The 17,961-nt window shown below is 36.4% G+C and overlaps 3 protein-coding genes across 6 annotated transcripts; 2 read left to right on the forward strand and 1 right to left on the reverse strand.

The window, feature by feature from the left end:
- Nucleotides 1-2,954: 2,954 nt before the first annotated feature.
- Nucleotides 2,955-4,236, forward strand: LOC120777071 (microfibril-associated glycoprotein 4-like). Its single transcript, XM_040108201.1, has 4 exons — nucleotides 2,955-3,106; nucleotides 3,163-3,276; nucleotides 3,331-3,939; nucleotides 4,021-4,236. The coding sequence occupies exons 1-4, from the start codon at nucleotides 2,970-2,972 to the stop codon at nucleotides 4,145-4,147; spliced, it is 987 nt and encodes a 328-aa protein (XP_039964135.1). The 5' UTR covers nucleotides 2,955-2,969; the 3' UTR covers nucleotides 4,148-4,236.
- A 944-nt stretch (nucleotides 4,237-5,180) lies between these two features.
- On the forward strand, nucleotides 5,181-11,726 carry LOC120778653 (ubiquitin carboxyl-terminal hydrolase 15). Of its 3 annotated transcripts, XM_040110584.1 has the most exons (10): nucleotides 5,181-5,379; nucleotides 5,452-5,573; nucleotides 5,667-6,239; nucleotides 6,311-6,473; nucleotides 6,532-7,059; nucleotides 7,124-7,498; nucleotides 9,881-10,111; nucleotides 10,424-10,881; nucleotides 11,033-11,251; nucleotides 11,375-11,726. In XM_040110584.1, the coding sequence occupies exons 2-10, from the start codon at nucleotides 5,470-5,472 to the stop codon at nucleotides 11,502-11,504; spliced, it is 2,781 nt and encodes a 926-aa protein (XP_039966518.1). In that variant the 5' UTR covers nucleotides 5,181-5,379; nucleotides 5,452-5,469; the 3' UTR covers nucleotides 11,505-11,726. The 3 variants fall into 3 exon arrangements, with proteins under 3 accessions (XP_039966518.1, XP_039966509.1, XP_039966527.1); XM_040110575.1 differs by having other exon boundaries at nucleotides 5,181-5,573; XM_040110593.1 differs by lacking the exons at nucleotides 5,181-5,379; nucleotides 5,452-5,573; nucleotides 5,667-6,239; ... (1 more) ...; nucleotides 6,532-7,059; nucleotides 7,124-7,498 and adding an exon at nucleotides 8,625-8,838.
- Nucleotides 11,727-13,028: 1,302 nt separating this feature from the next.
- Nucleotides 13,029-17,839, reverse strand: LOC120779071 (protein CLEC16A homolog). 2 transcript variants are annotated; one of them, XM_040111210.1, is made up of 13 exons: nucleotides 17,431-17,839; nucleotides 17,200-17,339; nucleotides 16,976-17,124; nucleotides 16,763-16,905; nucleotides 16,611-16,697; nucleotides 15,663-16,552; nucleotides 15,396-15,398; nucleotides 15,116-15,232; nucleotides 14,593-15,051; nucleotides 14,227-14,534; nucleotides 13,899-14,167; nucleotides 13,634-13,825; nucleotides 13,029-13,575 (listed from the first exon to the last, which is right to left on the reverse strand). In XM_040111210.1, exons 1-13 carry the CDS (start codon nucleotides 17,631-17,633, stop codon nucleotides 13,248-13,250), a joined length of 3,288 nt encoding a protein of 1,095 aa, XP_039967144.1. In that variant the 5' UTR covers nucleotides 17,634-17,839; the 3' UTR covers nucleotides 13,029-13,247. The 2 variants fall into 2 exon arrangements, with proteins under 2 accessions (XP_039967144.1, XP_039967154.1); XM_040111220.1 differs by lacking the exon at nucleotides 15,396-15,398 and having other exon boundaries at nucleotides 17,431-17,838.
- Between the last annotated feature and the right edge of the window lie 122 nt (nucleotides 17,840-17,961).

Below are 17,961 nucleotides of genomic sequence, written 5' to 3' on the forward strand. Positions count from 1 at the left end.
GAGAAATGTTTAACTTTGGTAAAAAATTATGTTTCAAATTTTTTGTTTGTTGCTGCTTTCTGTATAGTCGGATAATTTAGACTTGAAGCAAGCGAACTCTTGCAGCAGAAACACTCGCTTCGCCAGTTGAATTTATGTAGCTTACGCGACCAAAAGAGACTTTGAAAGTGCACAAATTCCTACCAATTTACAACAATAACACAATAACAAAATTTACAAAGAAGGCGCATATTGTACACGAAAAAATTTTAGCTAGGCTAAAGTTACAATGAAGGTACAGTGGGTCCAAAAAATATTATAATTATATATCACCATAGTACATAAATGTTCGTCATATATTTCAAAAGTAATATATTAAAAAAACGACCGAATGATACATAATGTATACAGGATTGTTTTTTTAAAACTGGTGATGATAGAAGTTAAATTTTTTGCTGATTTCCAATCGGGAGATCAGAGAAGGATGATTACAATCAAGTCCTGTGGTGATTAAATCCCCTAAATACAAGTATCACCCAAGCGTCTTGAGTCCATCATAAATTACCAAGGCGATGAATTTAGATGCGACTAATCGCCCTAAATGACCAAAGGAGTGACAACTCTGGCCGAATTACTAAAAGATATATAAGTTCTACTGTTTGTCAGTGCATTTTCTACGGCGAACCGAATGTTCGTGTGGATCAAATTGTAGGGCTGGGAGACCCAGAGCAAGAAGTTTACCAAAAACCGTAAATATAAGTTCTAGTATAAAGAATTACATTATTTTTCCATTTTTGGACCAGAACATGCCAATAATGTTTATATGTTTATGTTCCTGATACTGTCAAAACAAATCCCGTGCCCAATTAGAAGGCTAATTTGCTGAAAATATCCATGAAATAGTCGAATCCGACCGTCATGTGAGTACTATTTCAATTCCTTCGGAGCTTAATACGAAAAGAAGCTCGATGTGTGGCGAGTTAAGCAAAAAAATCTTTGCCGTCTCGCTTAGGTTCGTCAATATCTGGGTGCCAATGCACAATTTTTCTGAAGCAAAAATATTAATTCTTGCCTTCTATCTATGGTAGTCGAAAAAGTCTTTTCGTATTCTGTCAATAGATGTCGTTGCAGTCGTATATCTGCAGTGCTGCCAATCACATTGTGTCATACTATATAGTATTGGAGAGATGAGATTTTCTGCTATGAGCTTCATTCAAACAAAAAGAAATTCGGGGAAGTTGAAAAAAAATTACAGCTGTTCAAAAATGAGTGAAATTTACACTGATGGAATAATGTCTCTATTATTATAAATATAAAAGTCGAAGTTTGATTATAAATACGAAAAGACTTTTTCGACTACCCAATATCTTTATTTCAGTAATTTTTGTAAAATCTTTATCAAATTTATAGATGATTTCACCACACTGTTATACCCGACAACACTCACACCCATGGTTTCGTTAATATTTCGGAGCTGAGTCCAATAGGCTGCTGATAAAAAAATTCAAAGCAAATTTCATTAAAAATTATAAGCTACTATTTTTTACATTTCACTTTCATCTGCTATTTTGTTTTTATTCCAGCTCAAACTGTTGAAGCCTATCTTTAGTACATAGGAGGCCAAAGCGAAAGCAGACTACACTCAAGTTACTCAAATGCTGCATTTTGCTTAAGCAGCGTTACACAGTCGTGGTCACTTAAATTATTGCGTTGTCGAGTTAATTTTTTTGTGTTTCTGGAGATGGTGGTCCAAAAATTATATGTTCATATTAGTAATCCAACTGGAACCTAGCAAAACGGTATAATGACCATTAAACGATCTCAGAGACGGAGACAGAGAAGCCGATAGACCACACAGTCGTTTTTCTTAAGTTATAAATTGATTTGCTTTCATTAAGACCTCCTTCCATGAATGATTCTATCGTCTTTTCCTTCATTTACTAATATTATCTAATAAATCTCTGTCCTTAGCACTTTAATGTAACATACACATATGTATAGCTTATGGAAATTGTAAATAACAGTACATGAATTGGGCGTGTTCATGTTATTGCATAACATTGAGAGTTTGCCAGACTTTCTCACTGACCAGCACTAGAATTATTTTTATTTATATATTTACATGTATTTTGACTGGGATATTTTATAAGAGGGTGTTTGGAGGCAATTCACCAACGGGGCAATTGAAAAGCAAACAAATCGAATACTATTTATAAACCGGAAATCTAGAAGATGTTTGAAAATGAAAATGATTCAAAGTCAACCATCAAAGTTATATATCGTCACCTAAAATGCAAAATAACGTAAGATCAAAAAATTCGAAATTGAAGGTTTCATTGATTTTGATCGACTCATTCAAATTGCGTACATCTAAGTACATATGAATAACATTTTAAGGATCTACTATCAGATATAACCCAGTTTTAGCCGATATTTAAATTTTGTTTCACTCATGTTCTATTTTATTACGTGTTTCATTCTTTCCCCTGTAAATATCCGAAAATGCTGTTACGTTATTTGGCATTTTATTTTTAAGTAAATTGACAACTATCATTTAAGATATTGTTATTAAGTTTATCGAACAAAATACAACAACACACTTCAGCAAATAATATATATTACTTTTTCTATAAAAATACCACTTTTAGAGATATTTTTCTAGCATTTACTTTAGCTTTATTATCTGAGCACTAATCTAAATTTATAGTAAAACTAGGCATTTTTGAACGTTAGAGGGTTAACATATATTTCAAATAATCTGCCGTCCGTAAGTGAGAGGAAATATGATAAACCTTGCTCCCAAATACTGATTATTTATTTATTTACCAAAAAACAATTGACTTGTGTTATTTCGCATGACATAATTGTATTGTATGTATATACATATGTATGTATGTGTGTATGTACTATATGTTTTTGCATTTCGGTGTCCAATTTGAAAATAAATACTTCGAGTCTTATTGATTAATCAAGCTTAGAGCTGTGCAAAAATGCTACGCTGTCAACTACAATCGCTAACAATATTCCTAGTTTTATTTGCATTTATCAGCCGTCAACAGATTGTGCGGGCAGCTCCTGGCTGTGATGGCGATTGCTTAGAAGACAAATTGGACGAAATCTTGTCAAAGTGAGGAATGCATATATTTTAAGTGCGTTTTTACTAATTACCTATTCTAATTGAAGATTAAAAACTTTGAATGGCAAAGTGGAATCGCTTGCAGCACATCCGGAAATTGAGCCGCCAGCAGCTTGTGCACATCACCCACATGCACATCGCAAGCAACATGTAACGGAAAGGTGCGTATTTATATGTTAAGTATACTTTAGTTTTTGATTACCACTACACTACAGTCATGAGGACGTCGAGTCGCGCCACCAGCGACGCCACCACGCACGAAACTTCCACTCAGGACTCGCAACTTCCTCGCTTGGCAGCAGCAACCACAAATGTGCAGAGCGTTTGGCACAGATTTGTAGTAGTGTAGGTGTTAGTGAAATTCAGTTGGACGATGACAAAGTGCCACCATTCAAAGTGCTTTGCGGTGCCGAACGTTGGATAGTTATTCTGCAGCGTTTAGATGGCTCAGTCGCCTTTCACAATCGCACTTGGGACGCGTATAAACAGGGTTTCGGTAGTGTAGGTGAAAAAACCGAATTTTTCTTGGGTTTACAACATTTGCACGAGCTAACCTATAGTGGTTTCTTCGAAGTACGCATTGATTTGGAAGATTTTCAGGGTGTACAAAAGTTTGCACATTATAGTGACTTCAGTGTGTTCAATGAGCATGCCGACTACAAAATGGGCATATTGGGTGTTTATCACGGCACAGCCGGTGATTCGTTTATGTATCATGAAGGCCAGCAGTTTAGTGCTACTGATCGCGATAACGACGCCAAAGCGCAAGGTAGCTGCAGCGAGGAATACAACAGCGCGGGCTGGTTTAAGAATTGCATGGAAGCGTAAGTACAATGATAATATATTATATTTTTTAAATTATTGTTTAATTTAAATTTTTTAATTTAATTTTTTTCACTTCGAAGCAATCTTTTTGGTAAATATTTGAATGGCGAAACGGATAAGTTCAAGGAAGGCATGTACTGGGAAACTTTTCATGGTCCAGAATACTCACTAAAAACAGTTAAAATGTCTGTTCGTGCTAAATGTTAATTCATATGAGTTTATATTTTGAAAAAGATATATAAATAGGTACATATACATCTATCGCAAAACAAATAAAGCACTTCAATGCCGAACAATTTTTATGATTTCTTATATATGTAGAAACTGCAAATTTTAAACAATTAAGAAAGCCACGCCCAATTTTATAAACCTTGAAACTTTCATAAAATCACGAAATCGAAAATGTATAAGAAAGGTACATCTGGCGTACATATGTATAAATAAAACCCAAGAGAAGAGCTATCTCAAACTCAATTATCTGAAAGAAGTATATGTTATAAAGGTCAAGTGCTATATGCAATTGTGTTAGTGCCGCATCTTACATACATACATTCCTGTGAACAAATGCTTATCCTGAGAAGCTTACAATTTTTTCTGCACGAATTTGATTTTCCGCTTATTTGAATATTGATTTATGTATGTTTAAATTGATTTACCTGTTTCTGTACTTCTTAATACATTCAAATGCAGATCTTTTTATCTGCCTTAGAGTGACGCCTACCGTTGGCTGCTGAAGTAATAGCTGAATTGTTTGCTTATTGCACATAAGATAAAAACATACTTCTGTTCACATTCCACTTATACCTCAAAAGCACAACACACACCATTTAATTTTTACAAACTACATATTATTGAAGTTACATATTTTAAAATTAAAATTTATAAATCACCGGAAAGAAGAAATTTTCATTTTACTGCCGCAAAGTGGCAGGTGTCAACGGAAGAGGAAATAAATTAGCGCAAATATCCAGATGTCAATTGGCGTTGGTATTGATAGCAAAAATAAATCGATTTGCTTTTTTCACAAGAAGTCATTTTTTAATCAAAATTCAGAACAAGTCAAACATTTTCTTATTTAAAAATTTTTTATAAGTTTATGCAGCTTTCAGTACTAATATTTTACATAAAAAACTGTAACTTTTTTCTTGAAACTCATCAGTAATCGATTACAACCTGCACCCATCGCTGCAATCAGCTGAGTGCGTGGTTATCGACAAACATTGAACTGTCACTTGTTCGCTGACTCAAAATGGAATTTTTTACGCGTTTTTGATAAATTGGTTCTCTATTTGTTTTGAGCATAATTAAGCCTTTCCTATTGTAGAATAATAAAAAAAATTTCTAATAATAGCAAGATATGCTGAAAAGGTGAATAAATATAAGTGGAAAAAGTGTTTTACAAACTCCTAATTGTTTTTATTTGCTGGCGAAGAAAACGGGTGAGAAGTCTATAAAACTTGCACCGATCAGCATAAATTACAATTACACCCAACTTAAATATAATTGAATAGCATTCATTGTTCGGAGTAATGCCGAAAATGGCGCAAGTAAAAGATTTGCATTTAGGCAAAACCTTAAATGATTTGGAAAAACATTCTGAGATACCAGATGCTCGCACGAAGAAAACACAAATGTAAGTGCTTTATAATATATATATGCGGATGGCGCACAGTATATAATTGGCTATATGCCCAAAGTATAAAATTATTAAATAACTTCATTTCAGACTGGTAGAATCTGCCCGAAAATTAATACGGGAAGCCGACAAATATTACAGGGAGGGCGATGAAGAATTAGCTTACGTATTATACATGAAGTATTTCAATTTACTACATTGCATACACCGAAAACCTGACTATGCAGAACATAAACAGACTGTACGCCTAGCACTAGGCGGTAATTCGAACAATAAACTGACCATGAATAAACTGGAGGAACTCAGCACTTCACTCACACGACGTTATGAGGCAAAACAGCTTGCTAATACTACCATGAAGTCACCAGCAATTGTCACAGCTTCATTAAAGCAAAATGAACGCGCTCGCGACTACAATGAGCTTAGCGCTTCAGAGAAATTCGATCTTTTGAAAGGCGATTCGGTCTCCTTAGCAACCGCGAATTCATACAGTGGTTATTATTCATTACAATCTTTAAATGTTATAAAATGTGAAGAGTTATTTGAACGTATGAAGCAGAATAATGTGCTGATAATGGATTGCAGACCAAGTAAGGATTTTGAGACGTCTCATCTCACATACCACTATACAATGAACGTGCCTGAGGAAATTATTTCGGCGGGGTAAATGAACTATATATGAAAAATTTTATTCGTGTGTGTATTCGAGTTAACCGTATTACTTTTACTTATAGCATGTCTGCTGGAAAATTACAGGACAAATTAGATGGTAGTTCCAAAGTACTATGGGCAGCTCGTTCAGTCAAAGAACAGGTAGTCTTAATGGATTGGAATACCAAAGATTCTAATCCTGCACCATCTTCGCCAATTGGTAAACTTCTCGAAATACTACAGAATGTAAGTTTTGGTAAATACATATCCTTAAATAATAATACACCACATAATAACATTACAGTGGGATCCTGATGTAATTTATAAATCCTCCATCAAAATACTACAAGGTGGTTATGAATTCTTTATCATGATGTACCCAACTCTTTGTACAAACCCCAGTGTACAGGCTCCCCAACAGAACAACAATGATTTGAATCTAATCGACGAGATTGAATATCCCTCAATAAATGATATTACAATGAAGGAAGAAATAAGTGGTCATAGCTACACGCCCAGACCAGGAAGTAGCATGTCACGACCACTTACATTCACTATGTCACAGCCTCCACCCAGTGTAGATCGTTCAAGTAAAATGGCTGCCATGAAAACATACGAGCAAAAACAAAAACCAATTGTAGAGTTGGCTAAAGAACAGGAAGAACTCTTGGAGAAAGCACAAGCTAACGATGAACAATTGAAGAAAGCTTCAGAAAAATTGGACACCATATTTGAAAAAAATAAGCAAAGTCCCGATAAAAAACCTATGACGGCTACGGAAACAGAACTATTATACTACATTATGCAACTGGAGAGTGCAGCTGCAGACTATGTGGGTTATAATATGAAACTCAAATGTTTCCTCGCTTAATCTAATCGGTTTTGTTTTATTGCAGAAAACTGAAAACGATCGTCTCCTGGACGAAATTGAAAAATATAAAAGCATCAAGAAAGAAGAAGAAGCTGAGTTAACGCCCAATGAAAAAGAAAATCTCGAAAAGACCACGCGACAGATTGAGCATAAAATACAAGAACGCCAAAGGCTCGACGCGCAATTGGAACGTGAAAAACAACAACGTGACCAGCAGTTAGCCATGGCTATCGCGCGTTTTCCACGAACGTCAGTCGACAACGAAGATAATATACCCAAACCGAAAATACCGCAATTCGATCGATCTGTAAAGCCACATTTGTCGGCACCTACCCACAGCAGTCCAGCTGTCTTTATTGTAGACAGACAACGCGATTTCTCACCAATGCCCGGCGCAATGGTAAGTGTTAATGTAGTGCACATTTGATGCCAATGTTTTTGTTTACATATGCTATAAAACATGTTGCTGAATCACGTGGAAGGGTTGTCTTCTACATATGACCGTAACAGACACGTATGCGCCCACGACGTCATCTTGTAAACACGTTTATTTATTTACTATACTAGAAGGCAAAATGTTTCTGTTATTGTTATTGTTGTAGCGGCAGCAAGCTTTCCTCAAATAGTTTCAGAAATCGATGCCGAATTGACCGTTATAGAGTTTCTTCAGTCTATGAGGACTCGAGTACTATGATTCTTCTCTGGGTGTCGCAAGTTCATACCAACCGTTGAAAGTAGTTTATATGCGCATTATTCGATTTCCATAACTAGTAAAAAATACTTAGTGGAACCAAAAAAATTGGTTTCTGACAAGCTCCCAGCAAATATTGAATTCCACCAAACATTGTAATTCATAAATATGCTTTCTAAATCGATTAGGGCGCATTACGTATGCCTCCGAATTTGTGCATCATTCTCTTCTTAGTCACGTTTTATAACATTATACACGCGTCTGCGAACGGCCGTGTCAGCAGTCTTCGGGCAGTCTGCGTTGAGTGTGTTAATGACCGAATGTTATTTTCATTAACGTGACCCACCTACAACTGTTGTATTCACATACATACAAAAATATATGTATGTATATAAATGAGTAAACAAAACTATATGCTCGTCTGGCCCAAGTGCTGCACTTAGCCACTTAAAAACTGTGGAATGCGCCAATTTTCAACAGCCATCCAAGACATCAATGTGTGTTGTTTGTGTGCACTCAGCACAAAACTTTCTTCACACACTACATGCACTCATACCGACATATCTGAAGACAATGCACACAAAGACACAAGTTCGCCAAGTCTCGGCGCCTTAACGTAGACTAGCCCAAGACACTATGCTTGCGTTGCACTTGTGTGCGTGCGTGGTAAATATTTTGTGTCACCATCTATGTAATTTCGTATTAGTTTATGCATACATATGGGCATATGCTCAGCTGTTTCTTTATTTGTAGGCGTTTAACGGGACAATCTTCGTCTGCCTATTCAACAACTGTGCGCACCTCTGTCTTGGGCCAATCAAGTCTTAGTCTGTCGTTGTCTCTACTCAAAGCATGTTGTTGTGCGCGCTATACAAAACGCCAGCTATTGCCAACTTAAAGCCAAATATTGTACAATCGTTTACACATTTTATACGCAACCAAATTAGTATTACGCAAAATAATTCGAGATGATCGTGGTCGCGGGCGTTAAATTGCATATACCGGCGACGCATATACTAATTTATACATCATTTTTTCCACTCAAACGTGTAGGTGAAAATATAATAATAAATACATGCATAGTATGTCTGTATGTTTGCTATGTCTATGGAATGAAAAATTGCACCGGACTCTATTGTCTTATTGTCATATTACCGTGGAACCACTCATTTAATGTATACTGTTATTTAACTGTTCTAGTTTTTATCAGCTTCAATGTATATATAGTTTTTTCTAGCATACATTAAGGCACTAGGGCGGAAATAGTCGCCTTAAAGCTGTCTTAGGTGCCGTTACATTTACAAAAAACATGTTATTAATGAGTAAACATTGATTAGTTGTGTTTAAAAATATTTACTATTTCCAAATCATAATTTGGGTGAAATTTAAGTGCACAAAAATTATTATTATGACAAAAAAATTGCAACAGCAAACAGGAGGCATATGAAACGAGATCAACTAAAAAATGTTTGTTGTTGTTGTAGCGGAAAACTTGGCGGATAAATTCCGGTTACGTAGACCCGACTATCGTGGGAACGGCAAATGTTTCTTCTACTGTGGTCGAATCTCAGAAATAATAACAACCTCTAAAAGCATTTCCACTATGAAAAAGTTGCTTCCGCGGTAATTTGGTAACATATTAAACCTTTGGGTTCCTCTGTTTGTAGGGTAACATTAAAACGTCCTCCACTTAGGGAAGAAGAAGCACGGCTCGACATTTAACAAGAGTCCTATAGCTATACATATATGTATATATGTGTGCATATACATTAACATATGTATATAAATTCCGTAAAACTTTTTTCCTAAATAGGTCAGTCCAAATACCCTGTATCTGAGAACTTCGTGACCCCCCAGGGCCTACTTGCTATTTCTTTGAAATAGACATACATTTATGGCACACGCTTGGACATTAAGTAGATAATTAAACCCAAAAGACACATTTTCGTTTAATTCCAGTCCTTTGTTGTTTGTATGTACATATGTATATGTAGGTTTGTGTTAATTAATATGTATCTACATATGTATATGTATGTTTTCGAATACCAATAAATTCAAGGTTAATCATATTTATTTTTACAACTTTTTTAGGGTCGCGGCTTGACCGGCTTAAAGAACCTGGGTAACACCTGCTACATGAACAGTATCATACAGTGCCTCAGCAATACCCCACAACTCACCGAATACTGCATAACGGACAAATATAAGAACTACATCAGTCGCAGCAACAAGACGAAGGGGCACATTGTCGAGGAAGTGGCGGCGCTCATTAAAGTTTTATGGAATGGCAACTACAAATGCGTAGCCAGCAAGGACTTGCGTGTAAGTGTACAATAAAATCCGAAATATAGCGCATGTGTGCATGTGCATATGTATGTGTGGTCAGATAAGACACGTATAGTGAATAGTATGAACACATACATACATGCGTATATACATACATATGTATGTAAGTATATAGTTTTATATGTAAAAAAAAGCTGATGTATTTGCTTAATTGTTTATAATTTTGTTTGTATGTTTATATCTCCGCCAACATTTGTTGGAAAGTTCTACTAAATAATCCTATTTTCTTTTTGCGTCCTTATAAATGTGGTTAAAATTGTTTTATATCGCTATCCTTTCACTTTTCAGTACGTTATGGGTCAGTACCAGCAGATATTCCGGGGCATCGAGCAGCAAGATTCGCACGAATTTCTTACCATACTCATGGATTGGCTACATTCCGATTTACAAACATTACATGTACCCGAAAAGCCACGTGATAACATAACACCCTCCGAGAAGGCGTGGCTCGAATTTACCAAAGCCAAAGAGAGTCTCATACTGCATTTATTTTATGGCCAAATAAAAAGTACCGTTAAGTGTGTCGATTGCAACAAGGAGTCCGCCACTTATGAATGTTTTTCGAATTTAAGCCTGGAGTTGCCTTCAAATGCAAATGTTTGCTATCTCAGCCAATGCATGGATATGTACTTTAGTGGCGAACGCATACACGGCTGGAATTGTCCGAATTGTAAAACGAAACGTGATGCGGTGAAAAAATTGGATATCTCCAAGCTGCCACCGGTGCTGGTGATACATATGAAGAGGTGAAGTATATCATTTATTTTGATCAGATATCATTGTAAGCATCCAAAAGGGTATCAAAACCATTATTTTTTTTTTTTTTTTGTAGTATAAGTGTGAAGAATTTTCGATATAATTGCTATCATAAATTTTACTAATCTTTTTCATTTTTAGGTTCTACGCCGACACTGACGCTGTTGGCAATTCGTATAAAAAGAAACAAAACTACGTTCGCTTTCCATTGGAGAATCTTGATATGACGCCTTATATTGCCAAGTCCGAGTCGCGTTCGGTGACACCGAAAACGTATCAACTGTACGGCGTTTCCAACCATTACGGCTCCATGGAGAGCGGGCACTACACGGCATTTTGCAAAAGCGGCAACTATGGCAGGTGTGTACATACTTCTCAGAGTCACAAAGCGCAACAGTTTCGTTTTACGCACAACTGCAAATTAGCATAACTGTATTTACACTTGTATATATGTAATATCATAGCTTATTTCTAATCTAATAGGTGGTTCAAGTTCGATGACCAAGTCGTTTCGCCGCTAGACACTTCGAATGTCGTCTCCAGCGCTGCCTACATACTGTTCTACACCTGGCTGCCGCCCATACAAATAACCGAAAACAACAACGCAAATTAGCTGTCAAATCTCTGAGCAAGTCAAATGTGGGGGTAATAAGGGAGAAGGAGACACATCGTCATCCTTCACAGGTGTTGAAGTTGCCTTTTGTTGTTTTACTACTTGAATATTGCAAAGGCAATGCATTTTTAGTTATTTACGCGTTAGCGTCTAGTCGCGGTTGAAAAACTTGAAGTTGTTGATTTGAACGAAAAAAAAGCAATTATTATTACACATTTCTAACTCTGACTATTATGATTATTAAACAATCTTACTTTTGAATTCTTACAACAAATCGAAAGACACTTTACGCAAAACGAACATACAAATTAAGAATTTGTTTCAATTTCCAATTTTCCTTAGTAATTGTTATAGCATATTTGAAGAGACTTTTTAAAGCATTAAACTAAGCATATTACTATATAATATTTACATTGATCCAATCAATCCAATCCAAGCCACTGTATACGGTATGTAATCTGCATATAAAAGCTTTCAAAAATTTTACTTTCGACTGCGTCGTCGCGGCTTATGTGAAAGTTTACTTACATACATACACATACACATACATACTAATAGAAAATTAAATATTTTGCAATATTGAAAACTAAATATAAATAAAAAGATGTGAAAAAATAAAATTTACAAACTAAAAACAAACAAAAAAACACTTAATGAAATTAAGACTTCACGTGCATTATAAAAAGTTAATTTAAATTAAAGAAATATAACTCATATTAGAGAATACCACTATTTTTAGGAGAGAATACGAAATCGTTTAATGAAATACCAAAATAAATATATATAAAAAGCGAAAGTATAAAACCTGCATATTTTTCTGCTAGAATTTTATTGAACTATATTATTTTTTTTTACCATATTATTTTTTTTAAACCATATTATATTTTACGATATTATAATTTTTACGATATCATTATTTTTTACGGTATTAATATTTTTACGATATTATTTTATAAACCATATTAGTTTTTACATTATAATTTTTTAGGATGTCATTAGTTTTTTACGGTATTATTATTTTTACGATGTTATTATTTTTTTACGATATTATAATTTTTTAATCAAATTATTTTTCTCTACTAATATACATTTGACAATAAATTTATTTAAGTTTTATTGAAATATATATAAATATAACAAATATGTAGATAACTCGTTAATTATATGTACATATATCCTTTATAGACAAACAATACAGCGAAAACAAAGCAAGCAATATGGGTAAACCCAAATTATAATATTCGAACTGTCCTACAGGGGTTACGTAACTGGTTGGGGCAATATTTTCTGCCACTGGAACCACAACATTTTTTGAGTGTTTTTTAAATCTTTCCCGCAAAAAATAATACAACAAACATTAGACATTTTAGTTTAAACAAGTAATTTAACTTTATTATTTTTCTTTTATTCATAAACTACATAATTAGTGTTTGCCACTATTTTGATAAAACTCAGCTCATAAGATTTAACAAACCCGCAATTTTTTTATTTTCAATTAATTTTAATGTCATCAAATACAATTAATATTAGTCATAATTTTTATTCAATATGAGGTGCTTAATATCTAAAACCAAATTACACGGAAAGCAATTTTTCACTCAAAAAAGTATACGTGGATAACACAAATTTCAAAAAAACTCTTTCTTAAGCCACATATATGTACAAGTTCGTGATCTCAAACAAATAACGTGTATTATTATTATAGTTTTTTATATAAACAAAAAAAATCAACTTGGAATCGCTTTATACTGTTTCGATAATGCCGCGGCGCCGTTGCTCACTCGTTGCGGCTTCCTCGTTGCCAATGAACGAAGTTTCTTCGGAACTGGCGACCGGTACTAGAACTTCTTTGGCAATTGGAACACCGTTCAGCTGCGTGCCATGATGCGGCGCTGGGGAATGCGTGTCGTGCGGTGTGCCATTATGCACCGTTATAGCAATCGGTTCATAATTTAGCGCACGTGATGGCGTATGCGCACGCGTCGGTGTATTAAGATGTGAAGAATTGGCACGTGAGTGTGGACTGTTGTTGCGCGAATGTTGAAAGTCCTCGAGTGGTATCTCCTCAGAACTGCAATAAAAAGTTGAGTTTAATACATTAAAGCTTTAAAATCAACCAAAACGCCTACCGCGGTCTGGGCATGCGCGGACTGTTGTCACGCGAACGTGTTGCGCTGCGACTTTGTGAATTATCACGCGAGCTGCGCGGCGAATGCTCACGACCCGGTGATGAGTTGGCATCGCGATTTTGCGACGTCGACGAATGTGAACTTGAATTGGAATTGCGTCGACGCGGACGGCCGGCACTCTCATTTCGTATGCTAAACAGAGTGAATGAAAAATAATTGTGAATTATGTATGTATAAAATATGTGGGAAAAACTAAGCCACTAACCCCTCAATAGAGCGATTCTGTGCCATTTGAATGCGGCAAACGCCGCCAGCGCTCGTGGTGTCGCGCTTTAAAGCCGCCGCAAAGCCGGGCACGCGGTTTGTCGTCGTCAGTATGGGACGATGGTCGCGCGAGGAACGCGAACTGCTGCTGGCCACGCTGCCCGCACGTAGACCAGCCACCGCATACACCGGCGAGTCAATCACTTGGCCGGGCATTTCAATTAGCTGCGCGATCTGATACATTTTCTTCTGGCGCGCCTTGCTGCGACCCTGAAATAGCGAAACCCTTTAAAAAAAACACTTTGAAATTATGGAAATGTGTAATGCACCTTGGTCAGTCTTTGCTTCGCTGCCATACAACGAATGTGATCGTCAAAGAGGAATTTCGCCGACAGCAGCGGTGTCCGATTGTGCGTCGCGCCGCCACGGTGTACCGTAATGTGCAGGCAGCGCGAGTCGTCCTTATCGCCCACCACTTCGACATCCTGCAGGAAGCCAACGAATTTAGCGACACCCCAGCCCAACAGCTTGGCATCTGGTTCAACGAGTATTAGCTGCAGTGAATCGATGACGAGAAAGCGTCGCTGTTTTGTGCTCTCCTTAGTGATTACAGTGCAGGCAATTAAATCGCTATTATCTGCATTCAAAAAATTATTAAAGGTCTGATAAAAACCTCTAATTTATATGACGCTTACTTAAATCGAGCACATTATCCACCTGCACGAGATTCATTGTGTTCGTTAACGGCAGCAGCGTTTCTTTTTCATTCAGAAATTGTTGGCACGTTTTGCGTAGCAGAAAGAAATCGCGTATGGCGCGACGTGCCTTCTCTACTTCGCCACAGGGCAGGCGACGTGTGAAATTTATACCGGTCAACGGCGTGCCGGTCGGTGGAAGCAGTATCGTTGAATCCATACAGAGAAATTCAACATTCAAATTTGTCTTGCGCATCTCGTTGAACTCATCCTCGAACAGATCGAGAAAGATATCTTCAGACTTATAGAAATTGCGCAACACCACCATAGACTGGTTACGTGCGGAAAAGAGTGCATCACGCTGCGCCTCTGTAATACAAGCGTCGTCCGTACAGGGTTTCGTAAAGGTGACGAGCAGTTGGAGCGCAATCTCAATGGTTATAAGACGTATGCGGCAGGCTGTGGGTGATGAAAAGAATACATATTAGAAAATGTTAAATTTCAAATTCATTCAATTCCATACAAGGCTGATTCGATAACGTAATTATGTGCAGCAAGCGTTCTATTAGCTCTGTCTTGTAGCTGTACGTTCCTTTGGCTGACTGGGAGAGTACCTGTTCGAACCAATCGTTTTTGACACCTACACATGCACGAGAAGAAACAGGGGAAAGAGATATTTTAGTTAAAATTGAGTGCAAATTTATTTATGTATAGAAATATTAAATTGATGAGATATACATACAGATGCATATACATACATACATACATATAATATATACAATGAAACTGAGCATCTTACATACCATCTACAGTGTTGGGTTATGAAGCATATAGTAGTAGTGAGAAACACATCACCATTCGAGTTTATTTTGGAATGGATAGCATTACAAATGAAAAAGTAGAAAATATGACGGACAATAAGTGCATTAGTAAGTTGATTTAGCGTTTGTTAAAAGGCGTTTAAATGAATGCAAACTACCATATTGAACACGTAATAATACAGGCAAATTGTTGTTGCTGTCATATGTCCGTATTTTAATTAATAACCTACAAAATGATAAAACACTCACCTCTGTTGTAAGCCATTGCGTAAATGAGGCATAATGACAAAAGTGCCAGATAATCATTCTCCGTGCAATCCAACGCCGACAATACCATTTCCAAGAATGGACGATTCAACTCGTTAAATGCACGCGCGGGTTGCACCAGCTTTTGTATTTTTTCCTTCTCCTCGTCGGTGATGTTGGCCAATTTGGCGTTATTTAATACAGCTTGCGCCGCTGCACTAGCGGTCTCTACTGAAATCCCACACATACCGCTTTCTGCACATTGCTCTTCTGTTGTTGCTGTATTGGAAGTGGATTCTGCGGCATTTGCTCTAGCTCCTTCTCGGGCGCTGCTCGTGGCAGCTGGTGCCTCTAATGTATTATGTAAGTTGTCAGTATCGTAGCTGTGGCTCGTAGAGTTGGCACCGACGGTCTCCAAAGCTTGCTCTAAGCTTTCACGTGGCTCACCAAACCCAGGTACAACTGTTAAACGGTGCTCTACATAGGCGTTTAGTATTTCAGCAGCGCCCTCTTTAAACACACTGTGGTCTCCATTGAGTATTACCCAGGCGAGCGCATGTACCAGCGGTGCATGTGTGATAACTAAGAATACCAGCGAAAGCAAGTACAATGCGACAATTGACGAAACACGTGGATTATTGATTTCTTGTATATCAATATCAACGGGACGATTTAAGACGGCTGCGAGATTTTGTGTGACCACTGCGAGTGATGTGGGCGGAGGCGCAGGCGTGAGTGAGAAAATATACAGCGGTACGAATAGTTTGTGCAACAGATGTTCGGTAAGTACTGCATTTAAATCATCTATTTCGAGTAATAAAATATCGTTCAGGTAATGTAAATGATCGAGATGTTCTGCGACTAAGTTTGAAAGCCTCTGATTAGACTGATGACTGCGTAAAGAAATTTGATTATTTTTTTATTCCAACAAAATTAAAAGCAATTACTTACTCAATATCAGTTCTTACGCAGGTGTCCAGTTCCAAAATATGTTTGCCTATAAACCATACTAAGTTGCTGAAATAAGGCGCAGCGGTTCTGTAATTTCACATAAATATGCAGTTTATACAATTCCATTTGTTTTTAATTTTTTCAGTGCATACTTGTCTCTAATAAACCTCAACATACTGGCATTCTGTACTTTATATACATTTAACGAAATCGTGCGGACTGCTATTCGAACCATAGATTCTGGGTGATTAAAGAATTTAATAGCCTCTGTGTATAGTGGAAAGTCATTGGTATGCTACAAGGCAATATAAAAAATTATTTTTTTCAAATAATTTGTATACATATATCAAAAATTTCATCCTTACTTCGTTATAGAAGAAATGTATTGTATGCGTGTTCAGTTTAAGGCTCAGCGTCTTTAGAAATAAAATGTAATAACCCATTACATCTTCATCAGAAAAGTCAAACTTGTGTACAATTATAGAATTGACATGATTGTTGCTCAAAAGATAATCTATAAAAGCCAAACAAAAAAAAATTTTTTGTGACCCACTTATTTATGTTATACTTGCTCAAGCTACTAACTTACACAAAGATGTCTCATTTCGTATGTTTTCAAATAAAATATTTAATGTTTGCAATAATTGCACACAAACAAAACTTGAGCCACCGCTCTTTTGGCGCATTATATGTAAAAAGTAGGACAGCATGTTTTTCTCAAGAAAAAAACTGCAAATAAAGTAAAATGATTTATCAGCATTTGACACTGCCTTGTACACAAATCTATAGTATATATATGCAAAATAATTTCGTTACGCACTCAAACACGGAAGAGTCATGTTGATCGCCCCAGATGAGTATTTCTGCAATACAGCGCAGCGACTCCACTAATAGACCACGATTGCTTTCGGAAACAGTGGTATTCTTCTCCAATATACTGTACAGGTACTTAAGGTGTTCCAATGAAAGACGATTCTTTGGGCGGTTCCAGTTTCCACCAAACCAACTTCTACTACGAAACATTTTTGTTTCCTTTCCCTTTTTATCAAAATGTCAAGTTAGTAGAATTATATCCAATGTTTCCGTATCTTCTTCGGGCGTATAATACTTTTTTACGAATTTGTCATTTAATTACGTTTCACTTTAGCCTTTAATTGCTTCATCTAATACGCAAAGAAAAATATACTTTTTTATTTCTACGTTGACGGTTGAACAAAATATTGGCACCTGCTGTTGCCACAATCTGTCAGTAACATATGATCGCAATATTATTTGTGGCGCCGTTGAACATTTACTCGGCGCAGGCAAATTTACAAAATGTATTAGTTTGCGATTACATGGGGCAACTTTA

Source organism: Bactrocera tryoni, chromosome 1 (assembly GCF_016617805.1).
Source record: "Bactrocera tryoni isolate S06 chromosome 1, CSIRO_BtryS06_freeze2, whole genome shotgun sequence".
Classification (NCBI taxonomy): Eukaryota; Metazoa; Arthropoda; class Insecta; order Diptera; family Tephritidae; genus Bactrocera; species Bactrocera tryoni.

Coding starts and splice junctions, on each gene's coding strand:
- LOC120777071 (XM_040108201.1), top strand. CDS start 2,970: ATGCTACGCTGTCAACTACAATCGCTAACAATATTCCTAGTTTTATTT. Junction 3,107..3,162: donor TTGGACGAAATCTTGTCAAA/GTGAGGAATGCA, acceptor TTCTAATTGAAG/ATTAAAAACTTTGAATGGCA. Junction 3,940..4,020: donor TTTAAGAATTGCATGGAAGC/GTAAGTACAATG, acceptor TTCACTTCGAAG/CAATCTTTTTGGTAAATATT.
- LOC120779071 (XM_040111210.1), bottom strand. CDS start 17,633: ATGTTTCGTAGTAGAAGTTGGTTTGGTGGAAACTGGAACCGCCCAAAG. Junction 17,125..17,199: donor ACGAAATGAGACATCTTTGT/GTAAGTTAGTAG, acceptor TGGCTTTTATAG/ATTATCTTTTGAGCAACAAT. Junction 16,906..16,975: donor TACATTTCTTCTATAACGAA/GTAAGGATGAAA, acceptor ATTGCCTTGTAG/CATACCAATGACTTTCCACT.
- LOC120778653 (XM_040110575.1), top strand. CDS start 5,470: ATGCCGAAAATGGCGCAAGTAAAAGATTTGCATTTAGGCAAAACCTTA. Junction 7,060..7,123: donor AGAGTGCAGCTGCAGACTAT/GTGGGTTATAAT, acceptor GTTTTATTGCAG/AAAACTGAAAACGATCGTCT. Junction 10,112..10,423: donor TAGCCAGCAAGGACTTGCGT/GTAAGTGTACAA, acceptor TTCACTTTTCAG/TACGTTATGGGTCAGTACCA.